General features: G+C 45.8%; 1 protein-coding gene across 1 annotated transcript in view; it reads left to right on the forward strand.

The window, feature by feature from the left end:
* LONP1 (lon peptidase 1, mitochondrial) overlaps window positions 1-17,446 on the forward strand; it is a 66,691-nt gene that overhangs the window by 34,478 nt on the left and 14,767 nt on the right. The window contains exons 8-15 of the mRNA XM_019550659.1: window positions 540-760; window positions 7,134-7,272; window positions 10,864-11,042; window positions 13,231-13,318; window positions 14,746-14,868; window positions 15,754-15,870; window positions 16,184-16,324; window positions 16,413-16,578. Coding sequence (XP_019406204.1) covers window positions 540-760; window positions 7,134-7,272; window positions 10,864-11,042; window positions 13,231-13,318; window positions 14,746-14,868; window positions 15,754-15,870; window positions 16,184-16,324; window positions 16,413-16,578 — 1,174 coding nt within the window. The remainder of the gene's footprint in view (window positions 1-539; window positions 761-7,133; window positions 7,273-10,863; window positions 11,043-13,230; window positions 13,319-14,745; window positions 14,869-15,753; window positions 15,871-16,183; window positions 16,325-16,412; window positions 16,579-17,446) is intronic.

The raw sequence follows: 17,446 nt of genomic DNA on the forward strand, positions 1-17,446 counted from the left end.
CAGGGGGTGGGGCAGGGCGGGGGCTGCAGCCACCACAAATTTCACTGTAGCTCCCCCAACCCTGCCTCCCCATGCCCTGAGCACAGCCCTGCCCCACCTCACACAGATCCAGGGGCACCCCCCCCATGCCCTCCCAGGGTGCATGCAGCAGTGAGGAGAGCCACCTCCCCCACCCTGGCTGGGCAGTGCCTACCCCAGCCCCACTCCTACCCTCACCGCAGAAGGCGTTGATCTGCCCCCCACTCCTGTTCCCTCCTCCCTCCCCTTCCACCGCAACAGACTTACTAGCTGGACACAGCTGTATTGGAAATTTTATCGTATCGGCCGATATGCCTCCTTAAAAATCAGCTATTGGTATCGGCCCCCAAAATCTCTATTGGTGCACTCCTAGTAAAATTATACTGTAAGTGAGATATTCCAAGGTTTATTGGAATTCAAATGCTGTGAAGATCATAAAGATCCCTTTAGGAAGAGATGGAAATATGAGATGTTTGACCGTTGGAACAAATTAAAGTTACTCTGATAATTTCTTTGTTTAGGTTGAGGAGAAAATCAAACAGACTCATCGCAAGTACCTTCTCCAAGAGCAGCTGAAGATTATTAAGAAAGAACTGGGTCTAGAAAAGGACGACAAGGATGCTATAGAAGAGAAATTTCGAGAACGGTTAAAAGACCTAGTAGTACCAAAACTTGTTATGGATGTGATCGATGAAGAGCTGAACAAACTTGGTTTGCTGGACAATCACTCTTCAGAATTCAAGTGAGTGTACTCTAATACAAATTGTAATAGGGATTACTAGGGCACCTCAGAAGTGGAGGTTGCTATGCTCACTTTGCCTCAGAGTATTGTTCTCTTTTTTGCATAACATAGAATCTCCTATTGATCTAATATAGTTTGCCAAGATAATTATGGTCCTGCTGACTTTCCCCAACGTAACAGTTGAATCTTTCAAGCTTTCTTTGGGGTTTTAGAAATGTGGTTTTCGTCTGTTTGAGCAAGGAATACAGTTTCCTTCCTCACCCTTGCGCAATGCCTCCAGTTGTAACTCTCAAGATGTATTGCTATGCTCAACCCCTACCTCTTATGTCTTTTCATTTCTTAAAAGTGGGTTCTAGCTTTCATGTAAGGTGAGCAGCCTGTGGGCAATTGTTACTATGTGACAGGCTGAGCATCATAATACAGTAAAATCTCTGTTATCCAGCATCCCTGGGGTAAGGGGAGTGCCGGTTATGTAAAAACTCTGGTTATCTGAAATAGCCTGGCAGGTGTTTCAGAGCCAGCTGGGGCGGGGAGGGTGGTGGTGGCTGCACATGGAGCGGCGCCAGCTCAGGGGGTGTGTGGTGGCGGTGACTGCTACATACCAGGTTTACTCCCTTACCCCCCCCCCCAGCATCCAGCCAGAGGAGCAGGGTGGGGTTGTGGTGGCCGCACATGGAGCAGCGGCAATACAGGGTAGCGGGTGACAGCAGGAGCTGTCACGTGTGAGCTTTCGTTCCCACCCCCACCCCATTCGCATCTGGCTGGCCAGCTGGAATCTCCGATTAACGGAGTATTCTGGGTGGTTAAGTCCTGGATACCAGAGATTTTACTGCACTTGCTAGTTCATTGACAAATTTTGGACAAGATGGAAATTGCAAAGGACTAAGTGACTTTTCCCAACAGAGTCAGTTACTCATTGGTATGGGCTTTCAAGAGCATGCATTAATTTGTTCAAAGTTTTTGGAATTTGAAAGCTTTTTTGAAGGTGAAGTACTGTTTATTTCATCATGTAACTGTTTATTTATTTATTTATTTATTTATGGACAAGTGAATGTTATGGCATTTTTGTTTCTAAAAATACACTAAATATTTTTGTTTATAGAGTGGATTCTCTGCCAAGCAGTGCTAGAAACTTGCCTTAAATTTCCAGCATGTTTCCTGATACACTCTAAACTAGAAATGTTAGTATGCGGCGTCCTGAGAAGACTCCTCTGAGACTAGCAATGACTGTGGTTCTTCCCTTCACTTTGCCATGTGTGGGGGGAGTGGTTTAGTTCCATAATGTCCCATCATATTAATGCCTGCATGATTCATTAGCAGAGTCGGAACCTCTAGGTCCACCGTACAGACCTCTGTCATCTGCACAAATAGAGTAGTTGATTAGAATTTGTAAGCTGTATGCATCAAAACTAGAAATGAATGGCACACACTTCACCAGTGGTATAGTGAGACTGAAAATAACATATTAGCCTTCAGTCTAAAGTCTGGTGGGTAGAATATTCTACTGCCATTCCCTGATTTGACCCCTTCTACTCCACCCTCTCCCATCTGTTCAAATTCTGGCCGTCTTCCTCACCCTGGTTTCTAGTCCTAAGGGCGTGTGTAAATAAAACAGGGGCCCTAAATTGAAGCGGTGGGTTTTTAAAAACACTGCTTCATTTTAGGGCCCTTTAAACCCCCATGTTGTGCACACACCTACTTACCTGCCTTTCCAGTGGTGGGGAGGGGAGGGTGAGCTACTAGTGGGTGGAATGGTCTTGGGGTGGGTGGAGGGGTCTGTTGTTTCCCTCTGCGGCAGCAGCAGCTCCACCCCTCTCTTCCCCCCCCCCGGTGGTACCCACCTACAAGCACCCGGCTTGGGTGGTCCCGGGGGGCACCGCAGCTGCAGAGAGAAGCTCTGGGTCCCTGTGCAGCTCAGGCAGGCTGGCTTTTGGGAGGGGTGGGAAAATCGCTGCTTTTTTTTCTTGGGCGGAGCCTGCTTTCCAGGGCTGCTTCCTGCAGAGCCCCTGAGCTGCATGTACTTAGTTTGCTGCCCTACAGCCACGAAGCAAAAACTCCCCCAAGTCATTTAAGACACATTACATCTCTGAATTTGCTATAGCAGCTGGAATTAGTGCACAATATGCTACCAACACATGCAAATACCAACACCATTAAAGCAGTGCAAAAGCATTTAACTGGCTTTAAAGTGTCATATACACATGCCCCTCGTTTAGTCTACACATGGCCCTGGATTCTAACCTTCATTTCACATCCATCCTCTGCCTCCTCTGTCCTGCAGGTACTGTCCTCTCCCATTCCTAGTTTCTCATCCAGTCCTTCAGTTCCCCAACTCTAGTCTCTATAAATATACTTTGTCCCTGTTCATGGCTCTGTCCTCCAATCTGTGTCCTCCATTTCCTTGTCCCATATTATTTTCCCAGCTGATCCTGAGGAACAGGTATGGGACAGATCATTCTCTGATTTTTTTTATAGCTGACATCCCTCCAGTTCTGACTTCATCCCTATCTAAAACTAGTCTTTACTGGCTTGCAGCCCTTTTCCACCTTTAACAGGATGGTTTATGATCCTAATGATACTTCACCTTGTTGCATGTCTGGGTTATTTTCCCCTTACAAACCTGATGGTTGCTTCCTCCTCCATGCTTTCTGGGCCCAACAGGGGGCTTATTAAGAGTGAAGGACAGATTTTTTCTCTGCTCTCAGTAAAGGCACCTAAGTATAGTTCTGCATTTGCAAGGTAAGATCTGTTTAGCCTATAGCTGGAGCAGGCACAGTGCAGATGAAATTTAGCTGCTAAATTTCCAAATGTGCCGGGGAGGGGGCGTTGTTTATTTTTTCCTTGGCGGGCGGGGATTACAGTATCAAAATTTGTGAGGATTTTCATGGAGACAGAAAAGACATATTCATAACAAAGATTTCCCTGACCAATTTCAGGTCCCAATGCCAAACCATGGGAACACAGGAGCTCTTAAAATAAAAGGTTGCCAGAAATCTTTAATAGATCTCTATTTTTATAAATAATTGAACATTTGGGTAAAAATTTACGTATCAAGTGTTTTGGGGTGGCTTGGGATTGTTTTGGATAATTTCAGCAAACAGTGCTGCAGTGATAAAACTGTTTTCAGTTGCTTATAACTGGATGTGTTGGGCAACCTTAATATGCAGTTTTACTATACCTGCTTACAGTCACATATCTAGAATGTTGAGAGGTAAATGCCAAATGAGTGGTTCAAAGGTTACAAAAATCAAGCATTAAAAGAGTAGGAAATAGATTTCTTCAAATTTAGTTTTGTCTTTTGGTCCTTTATTTTTTTTCCTACTCTCTCTCTTTGGGGAGGTAGAGGATGATTTGTATTGGAATGATCCCATCTCAGGCAGGGGGTTGAACAAGATGAGCAATGGACGTGCCTTCCAGCCCTACTTCTATATGGCGATTGCTGTGTGGTCAGGGGTTAAGGGTCAATATTAAGCACTGAATGAGACGAGACTCTGGGGGAGAGAGTATGACAGGCACCTGGTCCTATTTTGGCCCCTCCCTTGTCTCTAGGCAAACTGCCTACCATGCTCGCCTGCCACGCCTTGTTGATACTGCTTATGATATCAGATAGGTGGAAGGCTGCCCTTTGTGCACCCAAATGACTTTGGGTGATCAGTACATGCTCCTGCCATCCCTACATGTGTCCCATGCCTTGCACACACATACTACCCCCCTCTCACCGGGGCCTCTTGTACTCCATCAGCTCTCGCCCAGTCTCTTACATGCTGCCTATCCAGGCCACACTCTCTCTGCCCTGCTTCAGAGAAATCCTCAGACTTTTCTCTCCACCCCTTGGTCAGCCCTGGCGTGGTTTTTTGGGCCTCTCCTATGACCCTCACCCAAACAGGACTGAGCGATTGCTCAACTACAAGCCTACTTCGCCCCTAGCCCCTCACCAGACCACTACGCCCTTTGAGCCACAGCTCTGCCTCTTTACACTAGGGCCTAGGATCTTCCACCTCTTAGGACTCAGCCACTCCTCCATGAGCTGAACTGGCCCCACAACTCTACCCTGCAACTCTCAGGGCCCAGAGTATTACACCCCCCTTGGGTTCAGGTGCTGCTCATTCAGCATGCCTGGGCCACCTCCAGGGTCCAGCACCCCATAGGGCTCAGGTGCAGCTACTCTGCTTGCCTACTTCCCCTCCCCCCCAACTTTCTTGGTAACCCATCCAAAGGTTGGGGCAAGGGTTTAGGTGCCTTGACCCACCTTACACTGGGGAGGTTCTCAGTCCTGGTATTTATGTGGCCCGGCCCCACCACAGGTAGGACCACCAGGCCTCCCTATCCCAGCAGGGTGTAGTTTTCGGTCATGCCCAGGACCAGTGAGGCCTCCTCCTTCCTCATAGCCTCACCCCTATCTCCGAGATACTCCTGGAGCAAGAGCTCTGCCAGGCGCTGTTACTCCCTGCTGGCTGATCTCAAAATGCTCTGCTTTTATAACAGAGCTCTCCCAAAATGACCACTCTCATTAGCCACCTGGCAACTCCCTGCTCCAGCCCTTAAAGTGACAGACCTTAAAGGGTGTTTTGTCACAGAGGGGAAAGATGGTTGTGTGATCCAAACCTCATCCTTATGCACGTCCTTCTTTAGAGTTGGATAAAAAGTCCATTGGAAATTTGGCCACTTCTAACTTCTGTAAGCTTCACTTGGCAATCTAACTTAACTTTTTGTAAGTTGTGTGTGAAGTTAAAATTTTGAAATGTACAACATTCCCTTCCATGTCATGTGGATTTGAACTTTTTAGTTAGGGACAGAAGTTATGCATAAACCAGTTTAAGTTATCAGAAACAGGTTTAAACTTGTAACAGAACAGAAGTTCATTGCATTTAAACCACTTTCAAAATGTCTGAAACTAGTTTAAGATAAACCTGGATGGATGTAGTATCAAACTTAACTGATTTAGGTCAAGCCGGTTTATGGAACTTCTGTCTCAGATCGCCTCCCAGTTCAATGTAACCTTGTAGCCATGGGCTGTGCTGCCCGCTTCAACATAGCCCCTCTGCTGTCTAACTAGAGCACTATCATTCCCCTGGCCTGGCTAACTGAGAAGGGGGTGGCGGGGGGGAACCCAGCCCTCTGACTGGGCACTGAATCCCCAGCCTGGCACTGCTGGGGAGGGCGGGGGCTTGGCTTCTCCCCCAGGAGCAGGCCTGGAGTTCCCCAGCCACACACCCTCCTCAGCCTCAGCAGGTAGCCCATGCTGGGGTTTGGCTTCATCCCTGGGAGCCAGGAGCCTGGCATCCACACCCCCTCCTCAGCCTCCAGGCCAGTTGAGGAGGTGGGGGCAGAGCCTGCAGCAGGGGCTTGGCTCTGCCGCCAGGAGGAGGGCTGGAGTCCCCCCGCTATGCCTCCTCCTCAGCCGACCCAGAGGCTAAAAAGTAGGTGACCAAGGGACTGGTCCCCCTCCTCAGCCCCTAGCACACCCTCTCCTTGGCCTCTGGGCCAGCTGGGAGGTGGAGAGGAGCCTGTACTGGGGCTTGGCTTCACCCGCCAGAGCTGGGAGCAGGGCTGGAGACCCCTAGGCATGCCCTCTTCTCAACCTCCAGGCTGGTTGGGAGGGTCAGGGGGGAAAACGGCACTGGGGACTTGGGTTTGCCCTCTGGGGCCGGGAGCCTTGAATGGGTGTGAGCTTTGCCCCCCTGCCCCTCCAGCTGTGTCAAAGGCTGAGGAGGGGTGTGGCTATGGGATTCCAACCCTGCTGTGGGCAGGCGGAATAAAGCCCCTGGTTTGGGCCCCTGCTCCCCGCCTCTGCATCCTGCCCCAGTATCTGTCCCATGTGCCAGTTCCCGTGGAGGCCAAGCCCAACAGCTCTGTCACACTCCTGAAGGTCCTATGGCAATTCTATTACAGCTTCCCAGTGCGGTGCCTGCTGCTACCACTACTCTAAGAAAGCAACTCTAGCCACAAACTATTTGTTTAGTTATTTTGATCAACTTCCAAACAATTCAAAAAGAAGGTAAATAGCACTTCAAAGGAAACTCATAACTATAAGAAAAAGTATTTCCCCTGCCCAATGATCTTCACGCTGCTGAATATAAAAAGCCTGTGGCAGTTATTGAGGGTGTTCAGCTCTTTGGAAAAAGGTCTGCAAGAATGAACCATAATTTAGCAACGGCTTCCATTCGTCCCATAACAAAGCTGACACACAGCATTCCACTCCATCCTCTCCACAAATATAGTTTTAATCCCACTCATCCTGCTGAACTACGTGCATGCATACTCACTCAGTCGCTTGCACTTTACTGTCTTTTGCATGTTTTCTCTCTCGTAGCCACCCCATCTGTGGTTATTTTAGGAAAGCTGATCTTTGTTTTTTGCTTGTATCTGCTAGTGTTACACGGAATTACTTGGATTGGCTCACATCTATCCCATGGGGCAAATGCAGTGAAGAGAACCTGGAACTCACCAGAGCTCAGGCAGTTCTGGAGGAGGATCACTATGGAATGGATGATGTCAAGAAACGAATTCTGGTAAAGCACACTCAAAACATTCAGGCTGTCTCTTCTAGTTAGCATTGTGCAGCCTAATTATATGTCTTACTTGTGACTCGCCATTGAACTTGTATTTCTTTATGTATCTAATGGGGAAATGCATGAATATTGTTTAAGCGGGGGCCACAGTTTTAGTGGATCTTTGGGAAGATAAGGAGGAACAGCCTGGGAAACCCTCCAAAAGAGTGAAGTTATTACTGTTCTCTGATGTCAACCAGAGACCCAAATTTGTGTGTATTTAATGTATTTTAATTGCTAATTGTAGCTGCTGCTTTGTGAAGTTTTGCCACCTGGTAGGCAATGAATAAATGTTAAATGTAGAGGTCAGGTTGAATGCCATTCTAGATCATAAAGGCTAATGTGACAGGGGGCAAGCTCAGGGCTGAGATTCCAGTTGGCCTGCCCACCTGTCCATGGGGCAGTCTGCCTGGGCTCACATGCCACAACTTTGCTGAACTGGTGGAAAATGCAGGAAGCTGCCCATTACATGCCCTGATGCCAGGGGGTGCTATCCGTGGCTCCGTACTGCCCCTACACCATTGCCCTTGCCTTGCAGATGGTATCCAGTATGTCACAATGCTGCTGGCCTAAAGCCAGGCCAACGTAGTCCTTTGTCAGGCCTCATTCACGCATGCGCTCATACCACTCCCCTCTCACTGGGGCCTCTCGCATTCCACCCTCTCACAGGGTCTCTTGCTCGCTGCACAATACTGTGCTCCCTGCGCTCTGCCGTGCTCCCTTGAGCAGCCATCAGGCTATCCAAGTCACACCTCAGATGGCGAATGGAGGGCTAACTCTGCCCTAGCTCCTCACCAGGTTTCTTGCACCCAACAACTTGAACTCATGTGGTTTGGCCCATATGCTGCTGCCCTTCTGGCCTTCCCACGGCCCTACTCAGCACACCCCCTTGGGCTGCCCTTCAGGCTGACTCTCAGCCCTACATAACCCCTGTTAGGGCCTTCACTACCACCCCCTCCCTGGGGCTACATAACTATCCTCTCCCTGGGGCCTCCAAAATCTTTCACCCCTGCAGGTTCAGGTGGCTGCATCTGTGCCTGGCCCCACTCTGTTCCTGGGGTCTTACACCCTCTGGGGCTCAGGTGGCCATAGCTGTACCTGGCCCCCTTACCCACAGTGTTGTGGGAGCTGGGGTTATTAAGGTGCCCCAACCTGTCTTTCACCAGGGAGGTGAGCGGTCCTGGTATTTGTGTGGGACTGCCATGCCACTGGCAATCCCACCAGCCCTCCATATCTCAGCAAGATGCAGTTTTAGGTCATGCCGAGGACCGGGAGCCTCCAAGCCATCCTCCTAGCTCCTGCCCTTGCCTCCAGGATGTTCCATGCCTCAAGGGACCGGGATGGTGCAGCTCCCTCGGCTACAAGCAGCTAACTGCTGTCTCTGCCTGGCTGGTCTTTGTTTGAAAATGGCCGCCTTAATCAGGCACCTGTTGGCTGCCTGCTCCAGCCCTTAAAGTGGCAGGTACCAGAGGTGCACCGCTGGAGCTAAGTACAAACGTTTGGAGCAATTAAATCAGGTTCAGAATGTCCACCTGATTTAAACTTAGCTCACCCTGGTGCAGGACCTTATACTTGCAGGCCCAGTCTCAGTGACCAGCAGTCAGTTTAAACCTGTAATTTTACAGAAGTTCCATGTACACAAACTAGTCTAAAAATTGGAGAACCCAATTTAAGATGAACTTAGATCTATGTACTATCAGACTTACTTGGTTTAGGTCAAACCAGTGCATAGAACTTCTGTCCACTTCCCCTGCACAACCCCAGGGCTGGGAAAACCCAGCCACTGGACCCAGCCCTGGGGCTGCTCTTTTCATTTCCTCCACACTGGTCTATTTTTTGCAACCCTGCCCAGCCAGCCCCTTGCTCCCCCTCCCCCTGCTCAGCCAGTCCTCTTAACCCCCGCCCCACAATCCACTCCTGGTGCTACTGCTTTTATCATCCTTTGCCACTGGCAGAGCTGAATAAGTCTGATGGGGGGGCAACGTTGCCACCAGCATAGCCCAGTCCAAGCTTCCCCTCCCCAGCTGGGAGGAGCCCGGCGTCGGCCCCAGCTCTGGACAAGCCGCTCACAGCTCAATTCCACACTCCACCCCAGCTGTGCAGCTCCTGCCCCTGCCCCAGCCCCACTTCCTCCTTCACAGTGGGGGCCTTGATGTGCCCCTTCCCTCCACACCCCCACCTGCAGGAGCTCTCCGTTCTCTGCCGACACAGCCGTGGCTGCCTGTGGGAGGTCCCCGCTCGCCGCCAGCACTGCTGCTGCCACCACCTGTGGGCAGTTGCTATGTCCCCCCAGCCTCTGGGGGTATGCGGCATTCATGCATACTGTTGCTGAAAGTTCAGCAATTTCACCTTTTGAGTTCCCTCAGAATTCTCAGATGAATGCCATCCAGTCCTAGCAACTTATTAGTATTTATCGATTTGTTCCAAAACCTCTTCTGTTGTCGATTTAGTGTGATCCAGCTCTTCAGACTTATCTACTAGGAAGGATTCATCTTTCATGGGAATTTTGCCACTATCTTCTGCAGTAAAAACTGATACAAAAAATTAATTTAGCTTCTCTACTATTGTCCTCTGCTGTCATCCCGGAGTGTACCTTTTACATCTTGGGCATCTAATGGTTCCATGAATGATCTTACTAGCTTTCTGTTTTTGATGTATGTTTTAAAAGTTTTTATTATTAACTTTAGTATCTTTTGCCAGACAGTCCACATTCTTTTTTGACCTGCCTTATTTCACTTTTACACTTGACCAACTAGAGTTTGTGAGCTTTCTTGTTTTCTTCGTTTGAGCATGCCTTCATTTTTTTTTAAGTATGCCTTTTCACTTTGGCTGACCTCCTTAACTGCTATTAAATCATGCAGGAGTTTTACTGAACTACTTGGTACCCCTTTTGATTTGTGGTATACACTTTTCCTGAGCGTCTAATATGATATTTTAAAACAGTTTCAGGCTGCCTGTGGATTTTTTTATGTTGTTGACTACTCCTTTAAACTCCTTTCTAACTAACTTATTCATTTTTGTGTAATTTCCCTTCCTAAATACGTGTGTATTAGTGTAGTGAACTTTTTCTGTTTGCTCCTTCCCACTAGGATGTTACGTGTGATTGTTATAGTTGCAGTTACATAATGGCTCACCTACAGATACTTCTTGAACCAAATCCTGTGTGTTACTCAGGATTAGGTCTAGTATTCTCCTCTTGTAGGTTCCAAGACAAGTTACTCTAGAAAGCAGTCATGTATTACATCCATATATTTTATCTCCACATCTTACCCTGATGAGGTGTTTACCCAGTCTGTGTGAGGACTGCACACCAGATGGTACCCACAAACCAATTGGCATGACAGGTCCAGGTCTGCATACCAGCCTGATCTGGTGCATGGGACCATGTCATCCAGCCAGGGGACTCCCCATGTGTCCCCATGCACATTCCAGCTTTTGCCCGCTGCTTTCAGGGAAGAAGACAAGATTATGCAAGACAATACAGTAATCACGATACTTTGGTGTATGTGGAGGTACTGTCTACTAACATGCTATATCTCTTCTTTTCTTCAGGAATTCATAGCAGTCAGCCAGTTGCGAGGGTCAACTCAAGGGAAGATTCTTTGTTTTTATGGCCCTCCTGGAGTTGGAAAGACTAGCATTGCTCGCTCCATTGCTAGAGCATTAAACAGAGAGTATTTCCGCTTTAGTGTTGGAGGAATGACTGATGTAGCAGAAATCAAAGGACACAGGTTGGTTTAACTCTGATATGACCCCAGCAGGTTTTACCAGTCTTTTAAAATAAGTTACTTGATCACAATATTAATTTTTAAATCAGGGGTGTCAAACTCAAATCAGCTGGTGGCCATACTCCCTGCCAGCACCCAGGGACTTAACACTACTACCATTCACTCACACCCTCCCACCTCCAATTGCCATGATTTTTTTTGTCCCCAGAGGTTATCAAAATAGTAAATTCAGAGACAGGAAAAGGGGATGAGAGGGTATCTATTTCCAGTGGGATCTGTGTTAACCCAGTGAGTGCTGGCCGCGTCGACACAGTAGCCTTAGTAGCCATAGTGAGAAGCCTTGTGGGGCCCACTTCCACATGCTGGATCCAGGCTGGCTGTATGTTTGCCACCTCTGATTTAGATAATACCCCTCCCCCAAAAACTTTCATATTCTGCTTACTGGAGTAGAGTTAATAAACTTCTTCACAGAAATGCAAGCACCACAGAATGGAGTTGATGCAAGTAATACTGTTCTGATGTCTGCTGGTTGCCTGATTTTTAAAGGATTAGGACCTTCTTTCTGGAAAAAGCTTCGCAAGCAGAGACTACCCTTCTTGGGAAGGACCAGAATAAGAATATACAAAATATGCAAATGAGACCCAGCAAAATTTTATTTGATTTTTGTTTAAGATGGATGGAACTGAGAACACTTTTAAACTAGTAAAAGATGGTGCTCTTCTGTGTTGAAACTCCTTGGCCCATGATATGGAAATAAAGTGTGGGGGTGGGATATATCAGATATTTTCAGTCTGGCTGGTGTGATCGTGGGTGTGACAGGAGACAAGTATCTCCTGTCTGAGTCTTGCCTGCTATGTCTTGATATATGAGGTGTGTGGTATTTTTTGAGGACTCTCCAGTTTGTTCATGTAACATTGCAGTGCCTCACAATTCTTAGCCCCTTTTAAAGGGAGTTGCACAGTATCTTCCCTGCTCCTCCTCCAACTGTTTTACACCTCATGGATTAATATTCATAGCGTCCTATCTCAGAATCTCTCAAAAAACAGCTGGGCTACCTTAAAACTCTCAGGCTTTTCAGTAAGTTGTTAACCTGCCATAAACTGTTGGTCCGCCATAGATCTTAGTAGTTCATTACAACTTAATGACAGTTCATTACCACTGTGACTCTCCAGCGGTGTCAGAGTTGATTCTGCATTGACTGCTGTACTGAAGACTCTTGTCATGAATCTCACGAGTGGGCCACTTTCTCCTGGAATTCAGGCATAGGATAGGGCATGGGAGACCCAGGGCTACTCTTGTCTCAGCACTCAGGACTCCTTGGGTCTGAGTCTGTCCCATGTGGGGGTGCCTCTGCTGACTTTTGCAATATACTTGCAGCATATCAGCCTTCCCAGCCCTTTTTCAGCCTTCCCAGCCCTTTTTCTTTGCTCTGTTAAATTCACTGATATATAGGTCTTTTATGCATGGTGAATTTTCCTGACCTCTGAAGTACCTTTTTCCTTGCTGGTCTGAGATTTGATTACTTCACCAGCTTGCTTTCCTTATACATTAGCAATGTGCAGAGCTGGAAATGATCAGCTTTTCAGCTTCAAAGAAGGCTTGTATCTTGTTTATTATATCCCATGTGACTTTCATCCTAGCGTAGGGTCAGGGCTTTCATATTTTGGTGTTTTGTACTTCTGTTACCCCTCACTCAAAAGCTTTACCATTATCCTGGATGCCAGTTCCTTCTTGCTTAGAGCACTAGGTTACTTTATAATATAAGTTATTTTACACTTAGCCCTCTATCCTGGTTTTGAATGAAGGCTAAGCACCATCCCCATCAGATAAGGACATGATGGAAGCCCTTCCCCATCTTTCCTCTTCTCGAAGGTGTAACAAATATACCTAGCCTTTTCACTACAATATATGAGGAAATAAAACCCAGTCTCCCTAAACTATAAAGCAACTAAAACAAGACATAAATGTGCAGCCCCGGCAGCTTCCCAAACCATGCATCTAGATCTGAATACTAGAATGAGCCTTGGTGGGTCTTTGAACCCTCGTGTGGTGGTTGTGAAGGGTTGCTGAGAGTATTCACCTTAGACGCAAGAAATCAAGATCTACTTCTGTTCCATCAGCTGCATGCTATATTGTCCAATGTGTATAGTACCCTGCTCCTCTTCCCTGAATATTGTCTCTTATAAAACAGGAGGACATACGTTGGAGCAATGCCAGGAAAAATAATCCAGTGCCTAAAGAAGACCAAGACAGAAAATCCCCTTATTCTGATTGATGAGGTGATGTATTAGATCAGATCTGATCCGTCTTCTGACTCTTTTATTTTTAAAGATTGGGTATGCAGTCTCAGCCTGCTGGAGAAACACGGGTTTACATTTACAAAAATGCCCAGGTCCAAAAATGATATTGAATAGGACTTGTTATTCCCTAGTCACTTGGACGCTATTGAAAATGTTACTATAAAGCTTTTACATTCTCCTTTTTCTGCATGTATCAATGTAGAAAGGCGTGTATTAAGGTCAAATTCCAGTTTACTACTACAGTGTAGCCCTTAGATTGAGTGCCTAGTTTACATCCATCTTCATGAGAAGGATGAGTGGGTACCAATACTAACCGTCTTTTTATGATTCATAGAAGGATTCCTCCCTTTGGTTGCATGTAAAAGAGTCTTGTGAGGAGTAAGAAATTGACCCAGTCACATACAAGCCTAACTTAATTTGGGGTTAAATGTAAAGCTGTGGGCTTCTAATCCAACACTTCAAACTCCTGAAAAAAAATTGCTTCAGGAAAACAAACAAGGTGTAGTAAGTTGTAGTGTATTAGGTCACTGTTCATGTAAAGGCATGTTGGGATCTGATCTCCGATTCCAACATTCATGCCTCCTGCCATGACACGTGCATGGCAGGATATGGGTTTTTGAGATTGGGACCAGACCCTAATCATGCCCTACTTGCCAGGGAGCCTGGTATCATGATCCTGGGCTTCTCCTGTATAATGATCAGCTGATTGTCAGCTGGCAGGGACTACCATGGCTAGACTGAACTCTACTGTGGTTCTGATGCTGCCAGTGATCAGCTGATTATTACCTGGCAGGGGCTGTACTGGGGCCAGTTGGAGACCCTGGTGCAGTCCACCCTGTCACATATTCATTTTAATGTGTGATGGAAACCAGCCACAAAATTAGTTACACATTTTTTGTGTAATAATTTTCTGACTGGTGTCATGTTTTATTGTACCATAAATTGCTTTAATATGTGACTGGGTTATACTTTAAGATGCAATTGTCTTTGATCGTGATAGCCTCTAATGGTCTTGGAAAGACTAGCAGGTTTCATAACCAGTTACAAAACCACACTGTTTCTTTGGTGTTTGTTTGTTTTTAAAAGAAATCAAATCGGGCAGTGGAAAGTGGTGTTCTGTTCTGAGAAGCCCCTTCATTTCACATCTGTACAACTTGTTTTCCTGTTTTTTAAGAAGATCCCATTACCTTGCCAAGTGTGCTGATTTATTGATGTACTATTGACTGTGTGCAGTTGAACCATGTGATCTGATCTCGTGAGGAACAGCTATTCAAACACCTGATCCATTGCAGAGGATAGTGACTTTCCAAACACTGAAAAGGTGCTTCTCGAACCTTTTCAGTAAAATCCATTATGGTAAGAAGTCTTTCAGGTTACTAAATCTTAAATTTTTTTCTTCCCTGTAGGTAGATAAAATAGGGAGAGGTTATCAAGGGGATCCATCTTCAGCCCTTCTAGAACTGCTGGACCCAGAACAGAACTCCAATTTCTTGGATCATTACCTTGATGTTCCAGTGGATTTGTCAAAGGTATTTTTCCACCTTGTATTGTGAAGATGGAAGCTTACAGGTCTTATTCAGAAGTACCCTAGCTATTCAGACTGGTACTTCAGAGAACAAAATAAGGGAATATATATCATCCTGTTTGCTTAGGAAGATGTGATCAGGATGCATAGTGTTCCATATCAACCTCTAACAGGGGTCAATTGCAAGCCTAAACCAGTATGCATTTTACAGAAAGCATTCCATCTAGCTAGGTACATCTCATCCATAGTATTCTCACAGGTAAGATGTCCTAGGAGCCTACTCAGTCTCTGTCAGTTATGGACCTAATGGAGCACAGAGGTACTTCTTTTGATCAGGAAAATGGTATTCTCATGCTTATGTTATCTAATACAAGTAAAGTGACCTAATGCAGGGCATTGCAAGCGCCTTTCAGACTTCTGGCCTTGGATAGCTCTATGATGTGGTATCCTACCCCCAGCTCAAGTAATACTGCATGTGGGGCCAATATACTTGCTCAAAGGATCCATATTTTAATTATCTGACTGCTGCTCTCAGGTCTTGGCATCTGGGGATGTCTAGGAGGAGATGTCAGGAAGTTTTCTATGCCCTGTTACGGGGGTTACTATTCTCGAGTTGTAGTAGCAAAAAGTTTTCCCCATATACCTGTTCAGCTATTCTGAATTCCTAGTGTGTGCTGTGTACCTGGCTAAACATTAATTTAGGAAGAAAAGGTAACCTTATTCTACAGCTCTGGACTCTAAAGCCGTTTCTCTATAGTTAGAAGCTAGAACACAGAGGGAGAAGTCACATTACAATCAGAGAACCACAGAACTGAGATAGTAAACACTCATAGAATGAAGTGAAGCGGCATGTTAGTGAGAAACACCTAACTTGGTTTGTAATCTTCAGGTGCTTTTTATTTGTACTGCCAATGTAACTGAAACCATTCCAGAGCCACTGAGGGACAGAATGGAAATTATCAATGTATCGGGATATGTTGCAGAAGAGAAAATTGCCATTGCAGAGGTGAGAGAAGCTACATTGCAAATGAGCCTTTTGCAGCTCCCTGTCCTTGTACTGCATCAGATGAAGGAAAATATTTTGGAGAGTAAGGCTGTATTCTTACACTCAGCAAGCATGCTCAAAGAAACACTACCATGCAAAACAGACCCAATATATGATCTGCTTTCCCAACTCCATTATGGGCAGGTCCTGGATATATTTGGGCTTTAGAAAATGAGCATGGGGCTAATAGCAGAATGAAGCAGAATTAATTGAATTGATCAAGTTTTAAACTGTGAATAATAATAGGAATATGTAATGGCTTTTTTTTTGCCAGAGATACTTGGTCCCTCAAGCACGTGTCCTATGTGGTTTAGATGAAAGCAAGGCCAAGATAACATCAGATGTGTTGCCAGTTCTTATCAAGCAGTACTGTAGAGAGAGCGGAGTGAGAAATCTGCAGAAGCAGGTGGAAAAGGTATGGGGACATTGTATATAAAGATCACTATTTTGTGCTTTTGGCTTTGGCATCTCTTCTTAGATTAGCTAACTCTTGTCTTGCACAGGTATTAAGGAAATCTGCTTATAAAATTGTCAGTGGAGAAGTAGACACAGTTGAAGTAACACCTGAAAACTTGCAGGACTTTGTTGGAAAGCCTGTCTTCACCGTGGATCGAATGTATGATACCACTCCTCCCGGAGTAGTGATGGGTCTGGCCTGGACAGCTATGGGTAAGATGTAGCAGATACAGTGGTTACTAACAAGGTTCTCATTTATCATGGATTGTTGTGCATCCAGGAGAAGCTCACTGCATTTTGTCCTGGTAAGGCAAAGTTACTAAATCTGAAAGTTGAGTAGCAACTGTGGAGCTGGAATAGTTCTCTGAATTTGGGACATAGCCACGTAGGTGAGGAAATGGAACACCTCCACCAAGTCCAAGGTGGAACTTATTTAACATTAGTTAAACTTTGTTCCTGTATTCTGACTTGCTTTTGATCAAAAATTGATGGTCACTCCTTTCCTTTGGTAAGGATTCAGATTAGGGTGTGTTCTCTCTGAGGCTCTGTATTGTGTGTGAACTGTGTATTATTGTGAGCATAAAGTCATTTGTAAGCATAAACCTATAGCAGCCTCTAGCTTGTCTTCTGCCTTAGTGTACAGTACTGATGTGGTATGCAGTGCAGTGGGTCTGTTTCACCAGAGACCTGGCTTTCCATTTAGAATGAAAATATAGGTTTACTGACCCTCTGAGCTCAGGTGTTCTATAAAGGATGTGGTGCAGATATTTAGTGCCAAGTCAGTTGTGACTTCAACATAAATTGGTTTAGATATTTGGTGGACATAGGTGTAAACCACGGTATTTTTTAGTAGCTGACCTACATTTGTCCAGTAGTTAAATTTCCTCGAAGGGCCAGGTGGCTTTGCAGAATACAAGCAGTAATGTCTTCAGGATGGTGGCTAAATGTATTTATTTTATTATACACTGTCTTTCCCAGAAAAGACTCAGGGCAACTTGCAATAAAAAGACAAAAAAACTTAAAAACAGAACTATTAAAAGAAGAAAGCATGCTAATTTCAATTACATTACAAAATAGGGTT

Source organism: Crocodylus porosus, unplaced genomic scaffold (assembly GCF_001723895.1).
Source record: "Crocodylus porosus isolate Cpor-Errol unplaced genomic scaffold, CroPor_comp1, whole genome shotgun sequence".
Lineage (NCBI taxonomy): Eukaryota > Metazoa > Chordata > Crocodylia > Crocodylidae > Crocodylus > Crocodylus porosus.